This window comes from Lepisosteus oculatus, chromosome 28, assembly GCF_040954835.1.
Source record: "Lepisosteus oculatus isolate fLepOcu1 chromosome 28, fLepOcu1.hap2, whole genome shotgun sequence".
Lineage (NCBI taxonomy): Eukaryota > Metazoa > Chordata > Actinopteri > Semionotiformes > Lepisosteidae > Lepisosteus > Lepisosteus oculatus.
Window position 1 is genome coordinate 8,970,448 of NC_090723.1, and position 24,836 is coordinate 8,995,283.

General features: G+C 50.0%; 1 protein-coding gene and 1 long non-coding RNA gene across 5 annotated transcripts; one reads left to right on the forward strand and one right to left on the reverse strand.

The window, feature by feature from the left end:
• Positions 1–539: 539 nt before the first annotated feature.
• Positions 540–2,740, reverse strand: LOC138225514 (uncharacterized). The gene is made up of 4 exons (XR_011183953.1): positions 2,618–2,740; positions 2,195–2,396; positions 1,470–1,535; positions 540–790 (listed from the first exon to the last, which is right to left on the reverse strand). It is a non-coding gene; the product is annotated as an uncharacterized lncRNA (long non-coding RNA).
• nfe2l1b (nfe2 like bZIP transcription factor 1b) lies at positions 2,446–24,377 on the forward strand. 4 transcript variants are annotated; one of them, XM_069185841.1, is made up of 6 exons: positions 2,446–2,534; positions 5,528–6,560; positions 16,307–16,525; positions 18,021–18,110; positions 18,818–18,964; positions 19,532–24,377. In XM_069185841.1, exons 2-6 carry the CDS (start codon positions 5,994–5,996, stop codon positions 20,900–20,902), a joined length of 2,394 nt encoding a protein of 797 aa, XP_069041942.1. In that variant the 5' UTR covers positions 2,446–2,534; positions 5,528–5,993; the 3' UTR covers positions 20,903–24,377. The 4 variants fall into 4 exon arrangements, with proteins under 4 accessions (XP_069041942.1, XP_069041943.1, XP_069041944.1 ...); XM_069185842.1 differs by lacking the exon at positions 2,446–2,534 and adding an exon at positions 2,954–3,120; XM_069185843.1 differs by lacking the exon at positions 2,446–2,534 and adding an exon at positions 3,127–3,539.
• The last annotated feature ends 459 nt before the right edge of the window (positions 24,378–24,836 follow it).

Here is a 24,836-nt window from a genome sequence, read left to right on the forward strand (position 1 = left end):
TAAAATTCCCGGGAGAGGGTCTAACAGGACACAGTAATGTGTCCTGTTAGCAACGGCAACACCACAGCCTCTTTTTAAAGGTTTTCTAATTTATGAACAAAATTACGTGATACAGCCATGATAATCTGGGGTCAATGTATAGGGTTTCAACAGGCAAAATAAATAACAGCCGAAAGCTTTTTTTGCTTTTTTCTGGTTGTGACACGTTCACGTTCCTTAATATTGGCCTGGAAAGTTTCAACATTCCTCAGTGAAACACCTAACGAGAGAAGGATATTTTTAAGTCTTTAAAAACCTTCATAACCTGATCCTACACTTAACAATAAGACACTTTAAAATTCTGAGCGCTGGCTCAGATAACGCCTGCTTTCACGCAGCTCAGGAAGCAAAACTTAATAAAGATGCAGATGAGAAATGTGGTAGAATCTGAAGCATAATATTAGATATGTTGTACATGTTCCAGATATTAAAAATAAAACCTTGAATTATAAAGAAATGTATATATAATGTTATCCTTTCTTACAAAATCAAAATCAAAACAAAGTTCTGTAACATTTTATTTTTAAGATCCCTGTAGTCAAAACACACTTAACAAGGCATACAGATCAATTTATTCATTTTATTTGCAGTTGATCCAGCGTGGCAGTCACTGTAGAGATGCCTCCTACAGGGTGGTTACTGGCTAGCCCTCTGGATGAATTCTTGCAGTGTAAAAACATTTGAAAAATCCAAATCGGCTTTGACAAGCTGTTCCTGAGGCTCACACTGAAACGCTCCAGATCTTTTTCTCCTATAGAATTAAAAGTGCACAAGTCACTAATGTCACATGGTAGAGAATGTAGTTCCTCTTAGGACCATAAAAACAAGTGGGGAGCAAACAAGTGGAGGAATTTTTGACTTACCACCCGTGTTTGGAACCTGACAGTGTCATGAGGTACCCCAGGGGGACGTCTTTAACCACATGTCTGGGTGCCTTGTTCTACCTACAACCTTCTGTGTGGAGAAGTACAGCAACCTGCTGTTCTGAGTCTCGAATGCATGTCCTCTGATTTCCCTCGTCTGATCCCGGAGCCTCGGTCTTACTGCGTTTACCTTCTCAGTTTTGGTCTGCTTCACAGTATTATCCATCCGTCTTCAAACTATCCCAGCAAGCAACGGGCCCAAAATATGGGCGGAACGCCAACCCATCACAGGGCAGACAGAGACACAAACACAGGCACGCTCACACCAGTTTTCCCAACCGCCAATTAACCTTCCAGCATGGCTTTGGACTGTGAGAGGAAACCGGAGCACCCAGAGATGCACACGAACACAGGGAGAGCATGCAAACTCCACTCAGACAGCTGCCCGGGCCTGGAACTGACACCAGGGCCCCAGCGCTGTGAGGCAGCAATGCTGACCCTTTCACAATATGATCATACACTAAATATGTTTGAAGTGATACTGTTGAAAAAGAAGATAGGTCTCACATTGAGAGTGTATCTCCCCTTGCCTGCCAACCAATATGAAACAGCATTCAGGTTCAGCATGTTTACCTAAAGGAAAATTAAAATGTGTTAGATAAGATAAGATAAGATCACTTTATTAGCCATATACAATTTCTTGCATTAGGAAGTCATCTTTTCACAGACCCCAGCTTGCTCTCCATGAGACACAGACAGGGAGAGAAGCTTGGGGTCAGAGGTCAGCAGGGTCAGCTATTTATACAGCACCCCTGGAGCAGTTGGGGTTAAGCCTCCTTTGTGCAAACATTAGGATACGTTTCCCATCTCCAAAGGGGACTCAGGCCAAATGACAAAAGGTGACATAGTAACTCATATTTTCCATGAGTATATGTTATCTTTTTTAAATTTTCTTCTTCAAAATTTATTTGATTATTCCAAGCAACGTCAAGAACATATTTACCCAGGAGAATAACAATGAAGTCACTGTTAGCTACAATTAACTAATAAACAAAATGACTGTTAGAGGCTGTAAATCTTTTTAATCCGCATTAAACAACGGATTTCTCCCTGTGAGGGCTGGCGTGCCTGTGGGTTTGCATTGTAACTCCGCTCTTAAGGAACTAAACCATCTGGCATAACTGGATCAGCTTCTCCCAGCTCTTCAAGTACAATTACTTCAAAGAGACCTGGAAAACCTGCGCATCCACCCATCCTCCAGAAACACGACCTGGACGACCCTGTCAACTTACAAATCACACAGCTACTCCAAGAGGCGGGACGAACACATTGGACTTCCGGTATTGCGTCATTCCCTGACGCACAATATGAATATTCAGCACGAGGCGGGGGCGGCAAACGTCATCTGCAGCGCGCCTGGAATATTCTACGCATGCGCCTTGGGAAAAACGTGCAGCTGTAGTAGCAGAACATTTTTTGCAAGTCACGATGGGCCTGAGTAGTAGACGGCGAGACAAATATCAACATTAGCCGACATTAAATAGGAAAGGAAATACGTCTACGAGCGGATAGCGAATTCAAGGACTCGGTTTTGTATCTTGCCAGAGCACGGACTGTCAAAATCAACACACTGTAAGTATCGGAGGTTTTGACGCAAAAGATTTACAATTCAGTTACCACTCCTAAATGGTGAAGGAAAAGCCTGTGTTAGTTACCGTGTTGGTGTTCAGGAAATTGTCAAGTGTTGGGTTCGCTTTTCTCATCTAAAGAAGGGTTTTAGACAAAATGCTTGAAGCCAAATGTATTGCTTTGTGTTTGTAACAGACAGCTAAAGAAAATAACTCACTCCTATTGCCTCCCTCTACTTCCCTCTCCCATAACCACAGCGGCCTGCCCCCATCCAATCTCCATTGGCCGGTCAGAGGGAGAGTCCGGCGCGTGGGCTTCTTTCTTGGATTTCAATTGGCTGTCTGGGGTGTCAGTCACCATGGCACCACTTGTTGCTAAGCGTTGTTGCCGAGGTAGCGATAGCGGAAGTCTGCCGGCTGGGCACTTCCTGGTTTGTGTTGGTGTTTGCGACGAGGGCGGCCACGCTCGTATTTTTGTCAGTTTCGAGTACGGGACGGCTGGTGGGGAGGGTTATTTAGGAGGAGGAGGGGGGCACAGGGAAGAAGGAAAGTAACGGAGCTGGTAACGTCACTTTGGGAGGGGAAGACATGTAAGAGAAACCTTATAAATTTTCGTTCTCGCATTTTTCACCTTCATTACAACCTCGGTAACTTTATGACACAAGCCAGACGGGACGGGACAGTTGCGGAATCAGCCGACTGGAGACGGGGTTTCGTTTTTTCGAAAGGCCAGAGAGACCTTTCGAAATAATATTACATTATTGGCCATTTTTTAAAGGTTGATCGACTAATATCTAGCTTTTCAGAAACTGTTATTGAACAGACATTTGAAATTGGGATCTACCTCGTTGAGCAAAAGCACTCCATCCCTCGGATCTTGTGACCGATATTGCTGGTTTCTTCGTTTTTCTGTTTTGGTGCAAGAAGAGCTTTGTATGGCCACTGCCTTTCCTGGGAAAGCAAAGAAGGATTTATTTCCAGTTGCAAAACTTAAAAAGACCTTAAGAAGGTATTCATGAGTCCGTGCGGATGAAGAGTGGTCAGCTGTCTTTGCTGTGGAGGAAGTCCAGTTATTGCTTTTTAATAATTTCCTTTCAGTTATTGTTAATAACATCCACGGATTGGGTTCGATTCTTGAACATTTCATCCCTCATGAGCAAGCGGGTGTCGATAAATGTTTTTTGTTTCCTTGTCAAAATATAAAAGCTAGATGACGCACTGGCAGTATTGATAGTCTTGCCCATTCGGTGCAGTGGCTTAACGGTGAATACATTTAGTAAAAGCTAATACCGATTTTAGCTGAAAATGTTAAATTGTGTAGTATGAGCCCCAGAAATGTTTGAATGTATGACTTAAATTCGTAGGCATATCTAGTGAATGATTGAAATTCACGGACATGGACATGAATTCTTAATATTACAAAATACATCTTGGTACAGTAGATGAGCACGTGTCTGTTATATACTAATCCGATTACGAAAGTTAACGAAATAGAAAGTAATCTACATTTCTAGCTCAGGCATTGGAGACGAGCTTGGTGAAGTGAAACTCTGGGCTTTTAACAAGTTCTAGAAGTTTTATCTGCGACCCGAGGCGACGCGAATCGTGTGAAGCGTCGGCTTGGTTCTGTCTGAGCGTGGAGCCGTCACGGGTGGGGTGCGGGGTAGTCAGGTGCTCCCAGAATAAGAGACCGATTTGAGATGTGACAGTGTGACAAACGTTTCATGTATCATGCTTGGCTTGCGAGAGTAAGTAGGACAACCCTGGCGTTGACAATCGGTTTATCGTGGTGTTTGCTCTTTAAATACTCGCGTGGTCTACAGTCAGCTGATCGCTAGTAAATATGCATCCCCCACCCAGGCCGTGTCACGTTAACAATCGTTTGTGTACCCCGCGGTCCCGACAGGTTGTGTAGGCTAAGTGCAGTTAGAGGGGGGCTGGGCTGGGTGCCGGCGGGAGAAGGCCGGCTATTTCCCGGGAAACGGGCGGATTACATCACCCCGCCAGTTCAACCGCCGCCGCGTCTCCAGCACTTTGACAAAGTAGGTCAGCGCACCGCTGCTCTGAGCCGGCGTGGGAATCGGACTCGAGAGGAAACTGTTGCCCTTTCGTTTAGAAGGACTATTCCTTTGCTCATGGAGGGAACTTCACAAACACGTGCCTTTGCATAGGTTTGCGAGTGAAAAGGGTGGGACATGAAAAGCGTTTCAGTCATTTCTTTTTAAAATTGCAACCCCTCAGTGGTAGTTGGGGCTGGGAGGAGGAGGGGGAGTTAGTTTCTAAGCGCAGTTGCGAAATGAAGACCTGACCCCGCGGACACTCGTGTTTTTGGCAGTGTAACCCGACGCCTCGCGGCCCGGTGTCCAGTGCAACGTGCCTGCCCGGGGGGCTGTTTTGTTGTCTAGTCCGCCGTTGCCCGTGGCAACAGGAGCCTCCTGTGGCCGAGCTGCTGTTGCACCTCAAATGAACGTTTAATTCTATCGATTAAAAAAAACAAAAAAAAAGAGCGGCTTGCGGGTTTGCTGGGTCTTGTTAAGGGGCTAATCTGCCTCACTGGGGAGCTCTTGACCTGCCCGCTGGGAGAAGACTCCAGATCCACGGCAGGGGTTCCCAAGCCTGTCCCTGTGTGACCCACACGCCTGTTGGGTTTTGTTCCAGCCAAGCCCTCGATTACACAATCCAGCCTCTCTCACGTTATAATAATAAGATTCATTTGAGCAGCCCCCCTCCCCCCCCAGCGCTTAAACACACTGGAGCTTTAACCGTTGTGTTTTGTAAGTGAAATAAAATCCCAGACTTGTGACTAGCAACGGAATATTCCATTGAAACGTCTCGGATCGGTTCAGGGGCCGGTGATCCAAGGTGGGGCCGAGTGTGGGAGCCCCCGCTTCAGATCAAGGCCCCAGAGAAACCGCTCGCTGGTGCGATCCCCCTGCGCTATAATAATAAACAACAACCGTAACAGCTCTGGTGTCTTTGTGGCCCTTTTGTACCCAGGTGCGAGAAGAGCCCACGGACGGACCGGACCCGCGCTCCAGCACAGCCCTGCTGGTGACCGACCCGCTGCCTCGCCCTCGCTCGCTCGCTCGCTCCCGGACTGCGGACCAGCCGACCGTCCCTCGGACACTGACCACTCGCTGGCCAGCGGGGGAGAAAGAGGAAACGCCCAGCGCCTCTCTGCGGCTTCTCGCGCTTTCCTGTTCCCTCCGACAGCGTGTGGGCGGAGGGGGCGGGGAGAAGAAGTCAGAACTCCTGCCTCCTCTCCACCAGGTCTTCCCCCCCGTATCCCCACCCGGGCTTCTTCCGGAAGAAGAGCAGAGGGGAGCGCCCAGCCACGGGGTCGTAGCGGCAAGCGGATTCGGCCTCCTTTTATTTTTTTTTTTCCTCTCTTCCCCCCTCCCCTCCCTCCCCCCCCTTTTTTTTTTTTCTTCCCCCCTCCTCCATCTTGTCCGGTTGCAAAGAAATGCTTTACCTGAAAAAATACTTCACGGAGGGCCTGATCCAGTTCACCATCTTGCTGAGCCTCATCGGGGTGCGCGTGGATGTGGACAGCTACCTGAGCTCCCAGCTGCCCCCGCTGCGGGAGATCATCCTGGGCCCCAGCTCGGCCTACACGCAGACCCAGTTCCACAACCTCAGGAACACTCTGGATGGCTATGGCATCCACCCCAAGAGCGTCGACCTCGACGACTACTTCACCGCCCGCCGCCTGCTGAGCGAGGTCCGCGCGCTGGACCGCTTCCTGGTCCCCAGCACCGAGCTCAGCACCTGGCTGGTCCACCGCGACCCCGAGGGCGTGGGCAGCGCGGGGCAGTCCAGCCCGGGCATCGCCCTGGACAATGGCGGCGGGCTGGAGGACGTGGGGAACCCCGAGGGCTCGGCCATGAGGGGCGAGGGCCCGCCGCCGGGGTCCGGCTACGGCCTGGCGGGGGCCGAGGAGAGCCTGGGCGCCGTGGCCCCCCAGGAAGGCGAGGAGGGCGAGGGGGGCGGGCGCGGCGAGGGGGACGGCGGGGACGACCTGACCAAAGAGGTACGCCGCCGCCCTGTCCGTAACGCGTAGCCCTTTGGCCGTTTTAAAAACTCCTCCAAGCCAAGCACACACACACACTGCGGCTCCTCTCTGTCGTTGTATCTGAAATGTCAGGTTTTCGGGTTTGTGCAGTCCCTGTATTCACATGCACGTAAAATGTGCTCCGCCAGGCTCCCTCTCTACAAGAGCAACTCGCCGATCCGCAGCTTTTTAAACCCAGCGGCGGCATGTAGCATAATGTATTATTCGTCGGTCCCAAGATGCTCACGGCCATTCAGAAGAGGATCTCGGTTTGCCGTGTTTGACCAGATCGGGACCAAATTCTCATTTTGTTCTCAAAAACTCTCAATCCCAGGGCTTTTCTCGAAAAGAGTAGGGGTGTAACCCCGGTGTCCTGGCCAAATTTCCCATTGGCCCTTACCAGTCATGGCCTCCTAATAACCCCCGTCTCTGAACTGGCTTCATCACTCTGCTCCTCCTCCCCACTGAGAGCTGATGTGTGGGGAGCGGACTGGAGCATCATCCAGGTTGGGAAGCACACAGGTGGAGGGGATCCCCATTACCTGTAAAGTGCTCTGAGTGGAGTGTCCAGAAAAGCGCAATATAAGTGTAAGCAGTTATTGTTATTATTTTAGTCTTTTCTGTCTGATAGGGGAGAAAGATGTCAAAGATGTTGCTCAGTCAGTGGCCAAGATGGAACATCATCTAATAAGCCTTTACCGTGTCCCTATTGATTCTGCCCTTTGCTTTCTTGTCCATACTTCCATCATGGTGTGCTATACAGAGCCACACCCCTAGAAATGATGCTGTTGTTCTGAGCATTCCTACCCCTACATACTTATTTTTCTAGCATATACTTTTAAAGATCTGGAAGAAGGGCTCCTGCCTTGTGAAAAATCTGGCTAGACCGGGCCGAGGCCGAGTTTCGCAAGCTTGCAGTTCCAGCCAGAGTGTTTGTCACACCCAGCACCCATTCTGATCCCAAAGCAGGGGGGGCTGGAACAAGGGGAGCACTGCTGAACCAGGGCGTTCCAGGCTGTTCCTCTTCATTGTCCAACAAATGGTGTGTTTTTGTTTTTGACCGAGGGGAGCGATAGCATTCAGCTGGGTTTGTGCACACGGTTCTTTTGAGCGGGTTGCTCCCATCTTTCCTGCTCCTGGGTGAAGCCCCTCTTCTCCCAGCCGCTCCAGGGGGCACGCTGGAGATTTGATAGGGGAGATTCCCCTTGTTTCGCCAGTAAGGAGTGGGATGGTGTTGTACTCAAGGAGAAGATGGGGAATTTGTGATCAAAACGCCCTTCTTTTTTTTTTTATCTAGTTTTATTCAGATTGTTTTGCTCCCCCCCGCTTGCTCTGTTGATCATGAACGACTTGACCTGTGCACTTAGATCTTGGGGGTGAAGGCAAGTAGGAAATGAGTTGCTCTTTCTGCAGTGCATAGTGGGAAGTTGGTGCTTGTCTGAGGCTTTGTTCCTCTGTCCGGAAACAGGGCTATCTTGGGGATTGTCTAGGGCCAGCGCAAGCAGCTCATTCCCCACTGTGCCATTCTCGCTGTCTTCTTATAGCAGGCCCGGTGTCTGGAATCTCTGCTGTGCTTGTGTGTCATGTGTCCCTAAGGCATGTGTTTTTGTGACCCGGAGAAATGCGTGCAGAAATAGCTCTCCGCGCACACACACACACACGCGGACGGCCCCATGTGGCCGCCTGGTCCTGCCTCTCCCAGCTGTGCCAGCATGCCCACACCGTGCTGATGAAAGTGTCCGGCTGGCACACGCAGCGGGGGATCTCTCCGGCTTCGGTCTGGGCTGGCAGGAGGATTAACACCAGCCTGTTTGTGTCCTCCACGTGTCATTGAGTGGAGACATGCTTCTCAGTCTTCCCTCTCTTGTTTGTGACTGCATTCCCAGACGTCTCTGTTACAGCTAAGGCTGTTTCAGTTTTCAGCTTGCTGACAGAAAACCCCACATATGATGTTCTGTAACTGAGAATGTTTGTTTCCCTGTATTTATTTTTAAGTGGACATCTGGGCAGAGAGGAATCAGTCTCTAGTTTGTTGTTCTTAACCGAAACCCATCTCGGCTTTTTCTTTTTGCAAATCTAATGTAATTGTGGTCATAGGGATTCTCAGTTTGGTCTTCGTGATTCATTGTTTTGAAAACTCAAGCATTTCACATTTCTAGTTTCAAGGCAATTGCACTTAAACGAGTACAGGCCTGGAACTGTCCCATGCCTAGACGAGCAGTCCTGAACTAGAAGATGACCTCCCCACCTTGTGCTGGGTCTTTATTAGCTCTGTGGGGCTGCTGTGTTTTTTTTTTAACAGGAGGCCGTTGCTACCCGGACGGCAGACACTGGCACTGCACTTGGGGTCCTGTCTTCAGCGTGGGTGGCAGTGAGGCAGGGAGGGTGTTAGAAACAGAGAGTCTAATTACAGACTGTCTCCATGACAAACACAGTAGATGCCTGTCTGGGCTGTGAGTGATGCTGGCAAGTTGGCGCTGCAGTGTCTTTCCCCCATGCCCAGCCCCGAGCTTCGCTTCCTGTCTGTCCCCTGCAGACAGCAGCTGAGCACTGGAGGAGAGCCTGTGGGTGGAAAAAGGTCAAAGGGCATTCTTGAGCTCATCCGCAGGCAGCAGGTGGGGTTACTGTAGTCGCCAACCCTGGCTGTGGTTTTTAGTTTGCTCTTGCAGATCTAGGTTTTGTTACAGACAATAATAAATAAATGCACATGCTCTTATCTGCCTTCTTGAGTCATGCTTACACCCCCGTCTTATTATGAGAAGAGGGGTGTGGTTCGTAAAAACCTTTTGCAATGAAGTGGCGTCATTTTTACTGGAGGCTTCTATCCGTCATTTTTGTGGTGGGTCTTTTATTTTATGATTGTTTATTTAATCAGTGGAGTGACTTTGTAGCTCAAATAGTACAGTGTGTATATATACAGTGTATATATATATAATATAGCTGGAGGCTTCTTTACATTGTCCAGGGTCCCCCCGTCTCTGACTGCTCATTGATAAATCTAAGTACAAACTTAGAGAAACGAACGGTAGTAAGTTCAGCCTGCACAGGCTGCTCATAGCGGAAATCAGTGCGCTCCAGGAGAAATGCAGCTGGTGCCAAGGATAAAGAGCCCTGTGCTGCCAGCCAGGGACTTGCCGGTCTCCTCTCTGGAGTTTGGATTGCGAGCTGGAGCTCTGGCACAGCCAGGCAGCACTGTAGTTTTCCACAGACGAGAATGATCTCTGCTGCAAGGCATGACTAAAGGCATTTTGTGGTCCGACATGTAGTACTTGGTTTCTTGTTTGTTCAGTGAATCTTTCGGGTGAGCACCGTTTGCCAGTGTGGAGTTCCTAGTGTCCCTTCTCCACTGGTGCACCTGAGCCGCGAGGCCCCTGTATGGTCCTGATCTGGGAGCTTTTCCGCTGGCGGTAACCGTTGCGTCAGCTGGGGGAACCCCAGCCTTTGCAGTCTGTCCAGTTCTGGCCCAGCAGTGCCCAGTGTCAGGGCGGGGCTGGGTCCCTTTGTCTCCACACTGTTTCAGCCAGAACGAGAGAGGGCGGGGCAGCAGCAGCTCCTCTGGCCCTGAGTCCTGGCGATGTGCTGCGCCCTTCCTGGTCCAGAGCACCGTAAAACAAGCATGAGAGGGAAAAGCCCAGCCCTTGTGTACAGAAGTGGAGGTTCCTTCTGCAGTCTGGGCAGATTCCAGCATTCAAGAAGAGCTGGAATCCTCAGTTCTAAATGAAAAATGTATTCTCCTCGAGATAGTTTTAAATAGAGAGTAATGGGGCTAAAAAAAGCATTACAATTGCAACTAGGTCCCGCAAGAAACAGTTTCTCTCCCTATTAGTAGCTCTTCAGTCCCGTGACTCTCAGCGTCCGCTGTGTGGGATGGTGACCGGTCCACAGTTGGGGCAGAGTGGCCGGAGCCTGCCGGCCAAGCTGGGTTTCGTTTCGGCGCTGGCCTGGGGTCTCGGCGGTCAGCAGGAGGGGGGCGCAGGGCAGTGCCGTGCTGTAGAGCTGGGAGTCTACCATGCTGTACCGTACGTGTTTAGACTGGTAGTAGGGAGTAGCCAGAATTCAGTGTCGCCTCCATTCGATCGGCTGATGTGACAGTTTTATGCTCGTTTCCACAATGTCACCAGCAGCAGGTGAATATGTTCGTCTCCATACTAGAAACTGTCCTCTTGGCTCTTCTTTTTTCCCCTCCCATAACATCCCCTGCTGTCTAACTTTTATTAAGAAGACAGAATTCGGCTTTAGCTGCTGAGAAAAGCACGTTGACTTCTAGGAGTGTTCTCCAACAAGCCTGATTACTGCAGTGGTTTCCTAGATTAGAGATCCTCCCAGACCTTGGGGCTTCTGGGCAGCCTGTGCCCGTTCGTGTGCCAGCCAGTGCGCTATGAGCTACTGGCCTGTGAAGCTGGTTGCCTGGACGGGGGAGGGCAGCAGTGTGTGTGTGTGTAAGTACCAGATACAGGAGAGTGACTCACGGCGGCGGGGCTTGTGAATCACTGTGCTCCACTGCAGCGTTTATCCGCAAGATAAACAGGTGTTCAGGAAAAAAAAAATAAGGCCACCGCTTTCTGTTTCCAGGCCTGAGACGAGTCTGCCCTGGCAAAAAATACAAAATAAAAAGTCCCCTGGCTACATCCTCCGGTTTCATTGCAGGGGTGCAGATGGTTCGCAAGCCCCAGCACGAATCACAGCTGCTGTTCGCTCTGACCTCTCAGGTTTGTAGAGCCCGTGTGTAAATCAAGATGGATTTTGCATCATGTAGCCTGTGAAGCTGAAACTCTCTTATTCTCAGAATGACTTCGAAGGCTGAAAGAGGAGCTACTGCCGTTAGCTCCCTTTTTTTTTTACAGGAAGCTTTTTGGGAAGCTTTCTACCCCACCTACCACCTCTTGCCTCTCCAGCTCCTAATGGAGCCTGGGCAGTGTACCTCTTACAGTCGGCGGGGTTATTTGCACTGACAGGGATCAATAAACTCAATCATGAGCTGCATCTGGCCAGATCTCCTGCCTCGGTGGCACCAGGCGCACAGCCCATCTGCTGTCTGCACCTGATGCAGCACTACTGCTCCGTCTTAATGATGCCGAACTGCCACAGCTCTGCTGGCCTGTGTCTTGTCACTCGCGCCTGACTGAGTTCACCGTCTTACTTTGTTCATCTAATTCTGCAGCCGCTTCCGAAAATAACCTTCAGTAATTGAAAACAATTGCAGTGTGATTTTTTTTTTTTTGAGGGCACTGAAGCTATTTTCCTTGTCATTCTAAAGGCGTTTTGCTTGTACTTTAAACCTGTTGAGACGCCTTGTTGCGCTCTTCCAGGCTGGGCAGTTGTACAGTGTTGTTGAGAGGTTTTCATTCTGCCCGTCCAGCCAGGTCTTATCCGTGACTCGGTGCTCGGCGGCCTGGCTGATAATTCCTTGGCTTTCTAGCCTTTGCATTCCTGCAGTTCCTCTGCCCGCTGAATCCTGGCGATGTGCTCTGGACCGGGAAGGGTTGGGCGGTTCCCTGCCGGCCGCTGTGGGTGGCTCTCCTTGCGGTGTGGCCCTGACGCAGGCCGTGGCCTGGCAGATCGGCGCCCCCCAGCGGAGACCAGAGTCCTTCCTCTTGTGAGCTGGCCGCTGTGCCTCTTGTGAGCTGGCCGCTGTGCCTCTTGTGAGCTGGCCGCTGTGCCTCTTGTGAGCTGGCCGCTGTTCCTGGCAGCTCCCATCGCCACCGCTACCAGCGCGTTCTGCCTGGCCCGTCTGTGACTGGTTGTTGATGTGCATGTTTTGTCAAATATATGTATAAATGAAAGAATCATGCACACGTGTGGCATTTTCTCAGCCTTGTGACCGCTCCCTTAACTTAACTAGGAATTAGCTTAAACTTTCTTTTTTTTTAGCTATTAAACGTTTTGCTGCAAGACTGATGCAGTTCATCTGTTGTGTGATGGCCAAAGCTGCATTTTGTTTTGTTTGAACAAAGACTTCCCTGCCTCCCATTGCAATCAATAAGTCCGGAAGCAGTCAAGGATATGGTATAGTTTCTAAATGCTTTGAATCTTTTATGGGCTGAATTTATGTAAAACAATGTAAGGAGTGGCGGTGCTGATATTTTGTAGGCCTCTATTCACATCTGGCTCTCTAGGAGATGACCTCTCCTAGACCCCAGTGTCCACCTTGATTCTGACGTCCATCATGCAGGGAAAACCTTTCCCTCCTCCTCTTAAAAGCCCAGGTTCAGAGTTCATAGTCTTTTTCTGCCAGTGAAACTTTCAAGTCCTTGTAGGTCATGAATTGGTAACAAAATCTCATGTTGCTGTGGCTTGTGCTGCCGATGCTTTCACAGCTTGGACTGCTTCATGCCAGTTTTTTTTTTCTAAAATGACATAGTGGAAAAATTAAGCACTCTTTTCACCTTTACCATTTTGTGAGTAACCTCTCTCCTGTAGATAGAAAAACAGATCCAATGAAGTACATTAGTATAGATTACAAGCTCATCAACGTGGCTGCTCGAAGATGCTGGGTAAGGAGAAAACGTCCTGCAGAGCGACAGCCTCATTGAACAGGGTGAGCCAAGGCCTGAAAATTGAGTTTTAACTTTCTCTGAGCACGTTCAGGCAGTAACCTTCTTAATATTACATCTTTGGCATTGTGCTTCCCTCCCCCCCCCACCCCCTTCCACGTTCTGGCAGAGAATGGAGCTCTCTGGTGAAGCCCCATTATAAAGTTAGAAGGAACATCTGCAAAAACCACCTGTCAGTCACTCTGGGAAGGAATAGAGTGTCCTTGGATTTGCTGGCTTGTAATACAAGATGGGGTGACTGCACTCCAGGGTGCACACACGCGCTGTTTTGCAACCCCTGGCTTGTTTACTCCCTGCCAGCACATGTCCTGGGCTTTGTAAACAGCCCCTCCCCCGCCCGCCTTTCAGCTGACCGTTCCCAGCTGCGCGGCTCTGCCCCCCCCCGCGCCGCGTTGTGCTCTCGGCCCCAAGACGAGACGCGCAGCGGAGGGGCGTGCAGGGTGGGCACCTGTCCAGCAGGGCTGTTGGGTCATTCGATATGAAATCAGAGCGACGGCAAGTTTTGGATTTGATTTTGTTTTGCAAAAGACTGCAGAGGGGAAAAAACGTTGGCGACAGTGTAGATGTAGGCACGGGTGCCCTCCTGTTCACGAGCTTCGGCCCGACAGCATTGGACCCCTTCCTGCCCCTAATTTGTTCTTTATGCGGCTGTAAATTCCTCCGTCATCGGCACAGAAAAGTTTGCATTTATTCATTTGGCAGAAACTATGTTCCAAAGCATCTTCCAGCTGCCTCCTGTCATAGAAAAGAAGGGTATTTTTACGTTCTTAGCGGTTCTTTGGTAAAAAAAAAAAAGAAGCAATTTCTACTTGTGCATTTTAGATCGTGGGGTATTTAACTGGAGCCTCCTGAGTGAAATACCCTGTGGGTACAACGGGAGTCCTCCCACCTCAGACTAGTGTCCACAGCCTGGGGCTGGTCGGTATTTTTAATTTCTGCCCTTCTGTTTGGATATCACTTTCTCTTACCTGTTATTAAACCTCTTGGAATTGTAAGTTTGACTGTTTTTGCTGATTGTAGACTGTAGTTACCGCGGTTAGTGATATAAACAAGATATTTTTGCACCCCGTTTTGTGAGGAGGGGGTTTGAGATTTGACACCCCACTGTTGTGGCTGTTGTGTTGCTCTGAATAAGTGTTTCTGAATGTTTCCATGGTCTGCAAGAGCCTGGAGGAAAGAGGATGGGTTTTGCTTCCTGCAGGATTAGTGACGTTGGGACACTTATCAACTTGCTGTGTAGACCTCAAGTTTCTTTATCATGAAAACCCAGGTGAAACTACCAGACCTCTCAATTGTATTGGACCTTGAGGAATACTTTGCCCTATGGCGTGGCAGTCGCTGGGGACTCTGTGGTCAAAAGTTTGGGATTTCATTTGACTTATGACATGCATGTTTATAAGGTGCCCTCCTACATGTTTAGGAGCAGTCAAACAATTTGGATTAATCTGATTCTTACATCCATTAAGGCCTCTGAGACTTGTGTAACTGAGAGTTCGGGTCCATCAGCCTGTGGGAGTGTGGCCCTCTGGGACTGGGACTGGGAACCCCAGTCCTACAGGACAGAACGTGTCCAGAGACTCTGAGCTGGTGCGGAATTGAGATGTAGAATCACTCTAATAATAATTGCTTACACTTATATAGCGCTTTTCTGGACACTCTACTCAAAGTGCTTTACAGGTCATGGGGACTCACCTCCCCCACCATGCAGGTACTGACCAGGCTCACGCTGCTGAGCTTCACTGGGCTGCCAGTTGTGAGTTATAGGGTGAGATGGCTGCTGGCTCACTCTTTCCGAACGATGTGGCTGCGAAGCCCGGTGCTCTCAGACAGAGGGGTTCAGTGTGCCGTTTCATGAGACCTGACTGTAAAAATCGATTGTGGACTGCGTTTCCAGCAGTGTCCCCAGAGCGCTCTCTGAGCCCATGTATGGGCATGCCTCTGGTTCGCCACGGTATCAGCTGCGTCAGCTCCTACAGGGCCTCCTGCTTGGCTTCTGTGGTTTCTGCCCTCAGGCGGCCCTCCTGACGCCGAGGGAAGATGAGGTCGTTTTTCAGTTGAGGCCACATGGCGGTGGAGCACGCGGCAGCGCGTTAGATGGATTTCTCACGGGTGTTGGAGGGCAGGAATGGGGAGCGGGCCGTGACGCCCCCTGGGCTGGGTGCCCAGGGCGGTGTTGGCGTTGGCCTCGCGGGGGGGCTCGGCGGCCGCACCCCGAGGCACGCGGCCCCAGGCGCCAAGGGAGGCGTTGCAGAGGAGAACAACGTGGGCTTGTCCGGATCCCTTTCGCTTTTCTCTTGCAGTCTGCAGTGAGCTGTAGCGTGAATTGAAATCGCTCTCGGACCTTCTCGACCCACCCGAGACGATCAGAACCGCTTTACCTGCTCATAAAAACTCCACCAGTTCAGCTTCCCCTTCGTGTGCCAGTCAAGTGTTTCTTCACTTTAAGGGTTGTTTGTGCAAAACAGCTCGACACTCCCAAGTCAGAACCCTGGTTAATATTTAACTCTGTAGAAATTCAATACTTACTGCGTTCAGTGCTACCGGCCCCAGCATGTGTACGTTCAGTGTAAGACATCAGGGCTTAACAATATTATGGAAACCATGCTCTTTTGGCTCCTTTGTTTCTGTTCATATTTTAGCTTCTTTCCCACAAACATGTTTCATACCGCAGTGAATGAGGTTCAGGGCTCAAGCTGTTTGTAGCAGATGTACAAATCTCTGCATTATGTTGCTCATCACAGACTGCCTGTTTCAAAAGCCGGTGTGGGCCTGCATTCGGAATCCATGCTTCATCCAGTCCAGGTCCACAGGGGAGCCTGTCCTCGCATATAGTGGGTGTAAGGCAGGACACATCCTGGACGGGACACCTGTCCATCTCACACACAGATGCTTCTCGCTCACTCACTCGCAGCTTGGGCCAATTTTCCCAAAAGCCAATTAACCTGTGTGCCTTTGGGCTGTGAGAGGAAACCCACCCGGACACAGGGCGCACATACTGACTCCACGTAGATGGCTTCCATTTCTGGAGTTGAACCCAGGCCCCCCAGTGCCGATGCTGACCGCTGCACCGCTGTGCCGCCTGCGTTCAGAATCGCAATTCGAAAATGGCCTCAGGACAGCCGTGCGTCAGCCGAAGAGCTAACGGGCCTGGCTCGGCCTCTCTCGTTCCAGGACATCGACCTGATTGACATCCTGTGGCGGCAGGACGTGGACCTGGGGGCGGGCCGCGAGGTCTTCGACTACAGCAGCCGCCAGAAGGACGGCGAGGTGGCGAAGCAGCCGCCCGAGGGGGGCGAGGAGGGCGAGGGCTGGAGGAACGGGCGCAACCTGCAGGAGGCGCTGCCGCGCGCCCAGGTGGACGGCGAGACCGGGGAGAGCATCCCCAGCCAGGTGTGCCTTCCTGACATCTGTCAGTCGCTCTCTCTTCTTTAGGCCTTGTGTGTGTTCGGGGGGTTGAGCTCTGGGTTCAAGCCCTCGAGGGCAGTCAGGCACCCAGCTCTGGAAAGAGGGTGCAAATGTAAGTGGCTTTGTATTAAAGCACTTCCCACATAAAATAGTACTTTCCTTACCCCCTTCTTTCTCTGTCCATCCCTCTGTACGTCTCTCTCGTTTGTCCAGTAATGCGTCCACCTCACCTCTTTGCTGACATGAATTATTCCAAAAGCCCACATAATGGAGTGCACTTGCACTCCCTCAGGGCAGAGATGCCAAGCTCGCCCTTCGTCCGTCAGCACGGCGATGCCATGCTCGTTATCCTGTCAGAGTGATGATCTCAAGGGACTGGATGGCAGAGTGCTGGAGGCTGTGGGTGTCTCAGTTTTATTTTTCCGTACTGCTGATCAAATCGTAGAAACCACACACAAAGTGAGAGCCTAACATCTCTCACTTTCATCCCCTCATAATTGATCCTGTCTGCATTTATTGTATCTTTTTTTTAATTTTTGACCTGCAGCAAATGTGCAGAAGGCAAAGAGCTGCCTGTACCTTCCAGGATTCACTGTGGGACTGTACTCTGAGCTCACGGGTTGATTCTGTTAGATGCTTCCTGTGACTTTGTTAGTACTTTTGGATACATTCAAAAGTATAAAATAATTTCTTCTGTTTGATAGTGAAACAAGATACACAGATCCTAAATTTTAAACATTTCAGTGATGCTATTGGCATGTGGTGGGCGTCATCTATTCCTGAGATGTGTGCTGTTTTGTTATGTAGGCCAAGCTCACAGCTCGGGTACATTCCTGAACGTTCATGTGGCCATGGTTTCAGTTTTACTGCTGTTTCAGTTTTCACAGTGCTTTATGGGAAATACTGGGGTACAGGAACAGAGCCTCGTGCAGAAGCAGTCTGCCAAGCCTCAGAACGGACCACTGTGTTGGCTCTGTCGCTCTGCACAACTGCCTACCCCTCCTTCCCAATGAGCACGTAACCCTGCCGAAGTCTGACACTAGTCTGAAGTCTGCAGTGCTGCTGTCCTGCGTTGTGGGACAGACCTGCTGCTCTCAGCAAAGCAACCAAAATCTGTCACTCTGGCAGCCTCCTGCCTTCTCTACAGAGTCTGTGAAGGTGTCAGCAGGCCCTCCTCAAACCATGGACTGCCTGCTTGCAGAGAAACAGGTTGCAAACCGCTCAAAACAAACAAATCCAGATTCCAAAAAGGCTGAAGCTTTCAGGAAGCAGCATCTTTTCTTTTTTTCAGCTGTGCCTTAGTTGTGTTACGTGCCGCCTGTAAAATACAAGCGTGAATTCAGAGTCACAGGAATTTATTAGAACTTTCCATTTTAAGTGAGGTGCTGTCCTTTGAAGTGGGATGCTGTTCTGTGTTGGATGCAGTGCCATCCCTCTCCCCTGGCAGCTCAACGCCCATGTCTCTGTGTCCTGTCCTCAGCTGCCGGGCCTTGGTGACCAGACCACACTGTCCCTGCAGGAGTGCCTCAGGCTGCTGGAGGCCACCTTCCCATTTGGAGACGAGGCTGAGGTAACGGGACGCTATGAGCAGAACTCACGCGTGCCTGAAGCTCATGGTGTAAACTACCTGCACTTTTATATGCTGTTCCCTACAAGTCCATTCATAATCCCCGATGAAATAGGAACAGTAGGCATAAAAAAGAGAAAGATTTACAGGTGTGACATATTTCTTCCTTTAAAATATCTAAACATGTTTTTCTGTAATCTATATAGCTTTGCATACAGCAAAGTCACATTTGTAATGCATTAGGCTTGAGGGTCACATTTATTCACACTCCTGTAGTTAGTATTTTGTAAATCCTCCTCTGGTGGGGATCACACAGACTAGGTGCCTGCTGTAGTGTGCTGTGAGGCTGTTCAGATGGGGAATGTGTGCATGTTTGTTCGTGTGAAATCTCTCCTATGTCCTGCACACTCTCTGGTTTCCTTTAGTGAATTGCCATCTTCAGGCAGTTAATGATTCTATTGTCATTAAAGACTCAAGAAACAGCCAAGGAACTGGGTAATATTTATCTCTGCAGTACACTTTTCATACACGTGCACTTCAGTCCCTTGCTATTGCACTGTTCCGCCTCTGCAAAGCAGATATTTCAAAATATTGTAGTCTTGATCATATAAGCTCAGTTGGTTGTAGACCTACATGTTGTAGGTCGGGGGTTCGGTGCTCTTACTGTGGGGTAACAGAATGAGTGCTGACCTGTGTGTCCATCTGTTCAGTTCCCAGGCTCGGTGACCCCTGAGGTGCATGAAGTGGGCCCATCCACCTCGCAGGGCCCACTGCTGTCCCCCCTCCTGCCCGAGACTGACGCCCCTCTGGACCTGGAGCAGCAGTGGCAGGACATCATGGCCATCATGGAGCTACAGGTCTGTGTCTCAGTCGCCTTTATCCTGAAGACAAATCGGATTGATGGGCAGTGCAAATGAGTGCAAGTGTGTCATAAGGCCCCTCCTCGTCCTGAACTGTGATCTTGAGTTTAGAGTTTAGAAAGGGTTTTGGGGGCATGTTTTCTCTTTCTCTTCTTTAGTGATGGAACAAGCTAACTAGCTTTCCCTCTCCAGGCCATAAAATACTGTTTTTTACACTTTAAACAATATAGGCAAGTGGACAAGGCAGTGAGCCATTGTTAAGGCTGGCTCCTGTCACAGTCAGTTTGGAAAGATTGTGTGCGTGCTTCAATGACAGTCCCTCTGTAAATTCCTGCAGATTAAACTCAGAATAAAGGCTCATGGGTGACTGGCTCATTGTAAACATCACATGTCCAGCTGGCATGAGTATGTGTTTCATGGTTGCTGTAATAAATTGCCTTTATAAACATACATGTAAGTGTCCTTATTAGTCTTACATTAGTAAATGCTAATTGAAGCGGCTCTGTAGTGGAAATTCTGGAGCTACCTCTGATGGTTATTCCTCTGTTTTCACACCGGCTGCAGGACATGGAGGTGAACAGCGTGACCGATTCTTCTTATCTCAATGGAAACACCAGCTCCAGTGGCAACAGCAGTGGGATGGACACCGGATCTGTGGAGAGTTTTGGCCTCTCCAGCCCCACCCCCATTCACCAGGACGTGAGTCTCCACCAGGCCTCCCTGCCAAGCTGCAGCCAGGACTTCCCGGCCTTCTTCAGCCCTGATCTGGACAGCGGCTGCTCCCTGGAGGCCCCCGGCCAGCCATCCGCCCTCCTGAGCCTCTCTTCCAGCAACTCCACTGACGTCAACTCCACCTTCGGCGCCACCAACCTCACAGGCATCTTCCTCCCGCCAGCGCTCAATGGCACGGGCAACAGCACCTTGGAGCCGGCCATGCCGGACCCGCTGGGCGGTCTCCTGGAGGAGGCCATGCTGGATGAGATAAGCCTTCTGGACCTGGCCATGGAGGAGGGCTTCAGCCAAGCACAGGCCTCCCAGCTAGAGGAGGAACTGGACTCCGACTCCGGTCTGTCTCTGGACTCCAGCCACAGCCCAGTCTCCCCTAGCAGCTCCGAAACCTCCTCCTCTTCGTCCTCCTCCTCTGCCTCCGTCTCCTTCTCGGAGGAAGGGGCCGTGGGCTACAGCACTGACTCCGAGGCCGTCGCGGACCTGGAGGAGGGCGCCGTGGGAGGCTACCAGCCCGAATACAGCAAGTTCTGCCGCATGAGCTACCAAGACCCGGCCCTGTTCCACCAGCTGCCCCACCTGGAGCACGTCAGCCACAACCACACCTACAACTTGCCCCTGTCCTCCCATGCCGAGAAGCCCCAGGCAGCGGGCGCGGGGAAGAAGCCGTCCCGGGAGAAGCCCCAGCACCAGCCGCCGCAGGACCTCCTGGACAAGCAGTCGAGCCGCGACGAGAGGCGGGCCCGCGCCATGAAGATCCCCTTCTCCAACGACAAGATCATCAACCTGCCCGTGGAGGAGTTCAACGAGCTGCTGGCCAAGCACCACCTGAGCGAGGCCCAGCTGGCCCTGGTCCGGGACATCCGGCGCCGGGGCAAGAACAAGATGGCGGCTCAGAACTGCCGCAAGCGCAAGCTGGACACCATCCTGAACCTGGAGCACGGCGTGGAGGAGCTGCGCCGCGACAAGACGCGGCTGCTGAAGGAGAAGATGGAGTTCGTGCGCTCCATCCGCCAGATGAAGCAGAAGGTGCACAGCCTGTACCAGGAGGTCTTCTCGAGCCTGCGGGACGAGCACGGCCGCCCCTACCCCGCCAGCGACTACGCGCTCCAGTACGGTAGCGACGGGAGCGTCCTGCTCATCCCGCGCAGCCTGGCCGCCGAGCAGGCGCGCAAACAGGAGCGCAAGCACAAGGACAGGAAGAAGTGAGGATGGCCGCCTGGGCTTTCTTTACCCCTTTTGTTTGCGAAAATCGTTTTGTAGCGGCAGAAAGGAGGGGAAGTGATTTTTTTTTTCTTTCGCAAGGAGAAAAAAGAAAAGGCGGGGGGGGGGGGAGGGAGGAGAGAAATGCTCTTCTTCCCGCTTAGTTTTTCTTTTTTGTTTTGTTCCAGAGTTTTTTTTCGTGTTTCTTTTTTTCCAGAAAAACAACTCAACGAAGCACAAGTGCGTTGCTTTAAAACCGACTCGTCCTGAAAAGGAATGAAACGAAGGGAGAAGTACAAGCACTTGGAGGAACTCTGCAACAGCTTGAAGAAAAGGAAAAAAATCTGTACCTGGTCCTGAAGGCTGCAGGCCGGCAAGGAGACGAGGAGGGAAAAGGTCATTTCGGACGGCGGAGAAAACTGGCAGTGATACAGCCAGATTCCCAGTGGGGAAAGAAATCTCTCTCCTAATATGGGACAGCATTATGTGTTGAGAGACACACTCCCAGGGGAATGTTGATGTGCTCCTCGTGTTGTGTGGGGCACAGGGATTCAGGTTGCCTAGGAGACCCGGAATACCCAGCATCCTCTTGTGTGGTGTGGCCTGCAGGCATCTCCCCCTCGAGCAGGCTGGAGTGGAAGAACACGAGACCCGCCCCCCTGCCTGAGGCTCCCAGTCAGTTTGAGTGGCCCTGTTGTTCTGCGTTGGTTTTCAGAAGGAGCAAAAAAAAAAAGACTGGTATGCAGTCCTCGATACCATTGCTTACCAAAGGTCGTCACATGTCCGCAGTTTACCTTTCTTGTAATAGGTCTTGGCGTCTTTCCACCTCCCCGCCGCGTTAGCGTGGTTAGGTTAGAAGCTATGCTGCACTTGTCTGAAGCTTGTACAGGAGGAAGAGAAAAAGGAAAGTGGGTGTGTGAGGCTGGGGGTGGGGGGGGGGCGTCGGCCGAGGTGGCTGTGGCTGAGCTGTGTTCCCTGTGCCTCTGTTGGCGGAGATCTCCACTGGAGAACAGGGGAACTGTGCACCGCCAGGCCTGCCGCTGTATACCTGTACATAGTTCTGTAGTCTTCTGTGGAGGGCTTGTCTGTATGAACTGCTGTCTATAGATTCATCTATGGGTTAGTCATCAGCTCTGATCTTAGCACCTTGCATGACCTGTGCAAGGGTGAGGGGCGAGCTGTGGCCCCCCACTCTCTTTACCACTCCCCCCCGGCCCTTACCTGACCCCCCCCAGCCACTGAAATCAGCTGCTGATGTGATCTACTTGGACTGCGCTTGAGGCAGATATGAAAACACTTTACTGTGGCATTTTCTCTTCTTAATATTTCGGAGTGGAGTGAATCGAAGCCCTCTCACAGGCTGCAGGAGTCGGTAGTCTTTGGTTCTGCTTCCCAGAAGATGTTCTTAGACTTAGTGTCTTGGTTTTGCAGACACAATCCCAAATCGCTAGAGTTATCCGAGTGTGTTGGCGTCCTCATGGCCAGGCACTGTCGGGCGTTTGCGTTGCGTGTAGCCAGTGCCTTCTGTCATCACAAGCATAAGCCTCTACTGACACATCTTGAGTTTTATGTTTGCTGTTGTGCTGCTTGAACCCACTGTGCGTCAGTACCAACAGTTCTGTTGTAAAACCATTGCTCTGCAGGTGAGTAGGCCCTGAGAAGTATTTACAGCTAGCTAGAAGAATGCCGCTTCTGTGTATTAAGGATATGAAAAAATATAATAATAATGGACTGTATTATTTTTGATTACACCATTTGCATATCAGCAAAATGTACGTCTGAAAAGGTGCCACTCCTAAAATGATTATAGATTAAGGAAAACCTGGTGTATAAGAAACCAGAAGCATTGTAAGGCATCGCCTGATGTTTGATTTCTACATCTAGATAATTGATTAACACATTTTATGTTCTAAAGAGCCAATTATTCCCATTCTTGCACTGCTTCAATCTGCAGACAGTATTCAACAACAGGGCTTTAGACATAGCAGACATTTTTATTGCTGTGTAGATCCCGTGGCAAAGTTCTTAACAGTCCCAGATGTTTAAGACTGTAGGAGGGCTCCCGGTGGTGAACTGTCTGCTCAAGCTGAACAAATAGTTGTCATGTTTCTGCTGCAAGGTCCCTTAGCATGGGCTGCCTGTGAAGCAGCAGGTCTGTCCCAGCTGAGAATGGGGCATCAGGAGTCCTGGGCCCAGCTGTTTCAGCGTTCTCTGAAACGGAAGCAGATTTCAGGCACCTTTGTTTTCAGATCAGCACCAGTCTTGTATTTCTGGAGAGCTAATTTACTGTCTTTCTGATCATCTGTTGTAGCAGAGAAGAATAGAGGTCGCATGAATGGAAGGCTAAGATTCCACACGTGTTAGTTTGTTGGCCAGACAGGTGAAAGCTATCCAAGTTCAGGAGTGTGCTGCCAGTATCGGAGATGCTCGAGACTTTTTTTTTTAGCATCTCTGAGATGTATAGTAGAATATCACTCTGCAGATAGCTTCTGCCTTCTAGCATCTCAGAGACTCATAGGGAATCGCAACAATTTGAACACCCAGGTCAGCAGGCTGAACTCAAAAAGATCACTTTAGCTATCTCTGCTGCTTGACGAGCATCCCTGCAGGTTGCAAGTCATGGGCTCGAACACTTCTGCAAAACACAATGATCTGACCATTATTTGTAATGTGTTTTGCCTTACTCCATGGCATGGGGTCATTTTTGAGAAACATGCACGCGTACACTGGAGACACAGTCAGGGCCTGGTGAGAGAGAGCTTTTGATCAGCTACACCTCCTTTAAAGAGCTTTCTGTTGTGGCACGGAGGAAGTTTTCTTTCATCTGGCACACGCTCCTAAAAATATTCCCCCCTCAGCATCAATAGCAGCATTTACTCACACTCATGACTCGTTCGGTTATTGTGGGTCCTTTGTGTTTGTGGCCACGGAGGAGTCACTTTAAACATCCTTTGATGCACTAGTATATATAATATGTATTAAAACACAATATGAAGTTCAGAAGCTGTCATAGCCTTTGTTTGTCTTCAAAAGCTTACCTGCCAAATTTGAGCTCAAACTATTAAAAAACACTGGAGTGGAGCTTGTAACAGGGTTTGGTGTTTTTACCGAAACAAAAAATGAATTTGCAGAAAGTCAAAATTGTTCACCTAGTTTTTTTTTTCTCGGCTTGAAAACGATACACTGGGATTAACTATATATATATATTCCAAAGCACTTTTTTGAGTAAATACTCATTCTGCCGTCTAGACTTGCTTTCCTTTCCTTACGTGTTCGTTCTGTAAATATTTTCATGTTGGAAACCTGTCCGTGCCGTTTAATTTCTTCTGTGTCGTGTCTTAGATGTGTGTGCCGTCTTACAAAGTCCTTTGCTCTCATTTTTAATTCTTTCGGTTGTATATTTTTTTTGGTTTAATTTCGAGTGTTTGCTGGCAATCTGGGATTGTTCTTTTACAGAATAATAAAGTGTTTTTATTTTCAACTGCGACTCTGGTTTTTAGTTTTTTAAACACGCGCTACAGAGGGAGCTCACCCTCGCTACCACATGAGATCTTTTCAAGAATCATTTTTAAGACATGTTTTTGAAAGGTACTACAGTACGACTTGGAAAGAAATTAAGACATCTACTTTCGCAGGTTCAGAGGAGCGTGTTCAGAGAAGTGCCCCGAGATCTGTAGATTGATCCAGAAACATGCTGCTATGAAGACATTCTTCCAACACTAGGAGATGCTGGAGATGTTTTCCTTGCAAGTGTATCTATTCCAGGGAAAAGCACAGCATGTTCTCTATATCAATGCTGTTGGCTGGCCCAGATGCACTCGGGTCATACAGCTGCTTTCTGTCATTCCTTCTTTTTCAGAAATCCCCCTGGGATATGTCCACACTGTTCCAGGGCGATGCCACGGAAATCCCAGTCTTGTTGCCAGAGCCATGGCACAGT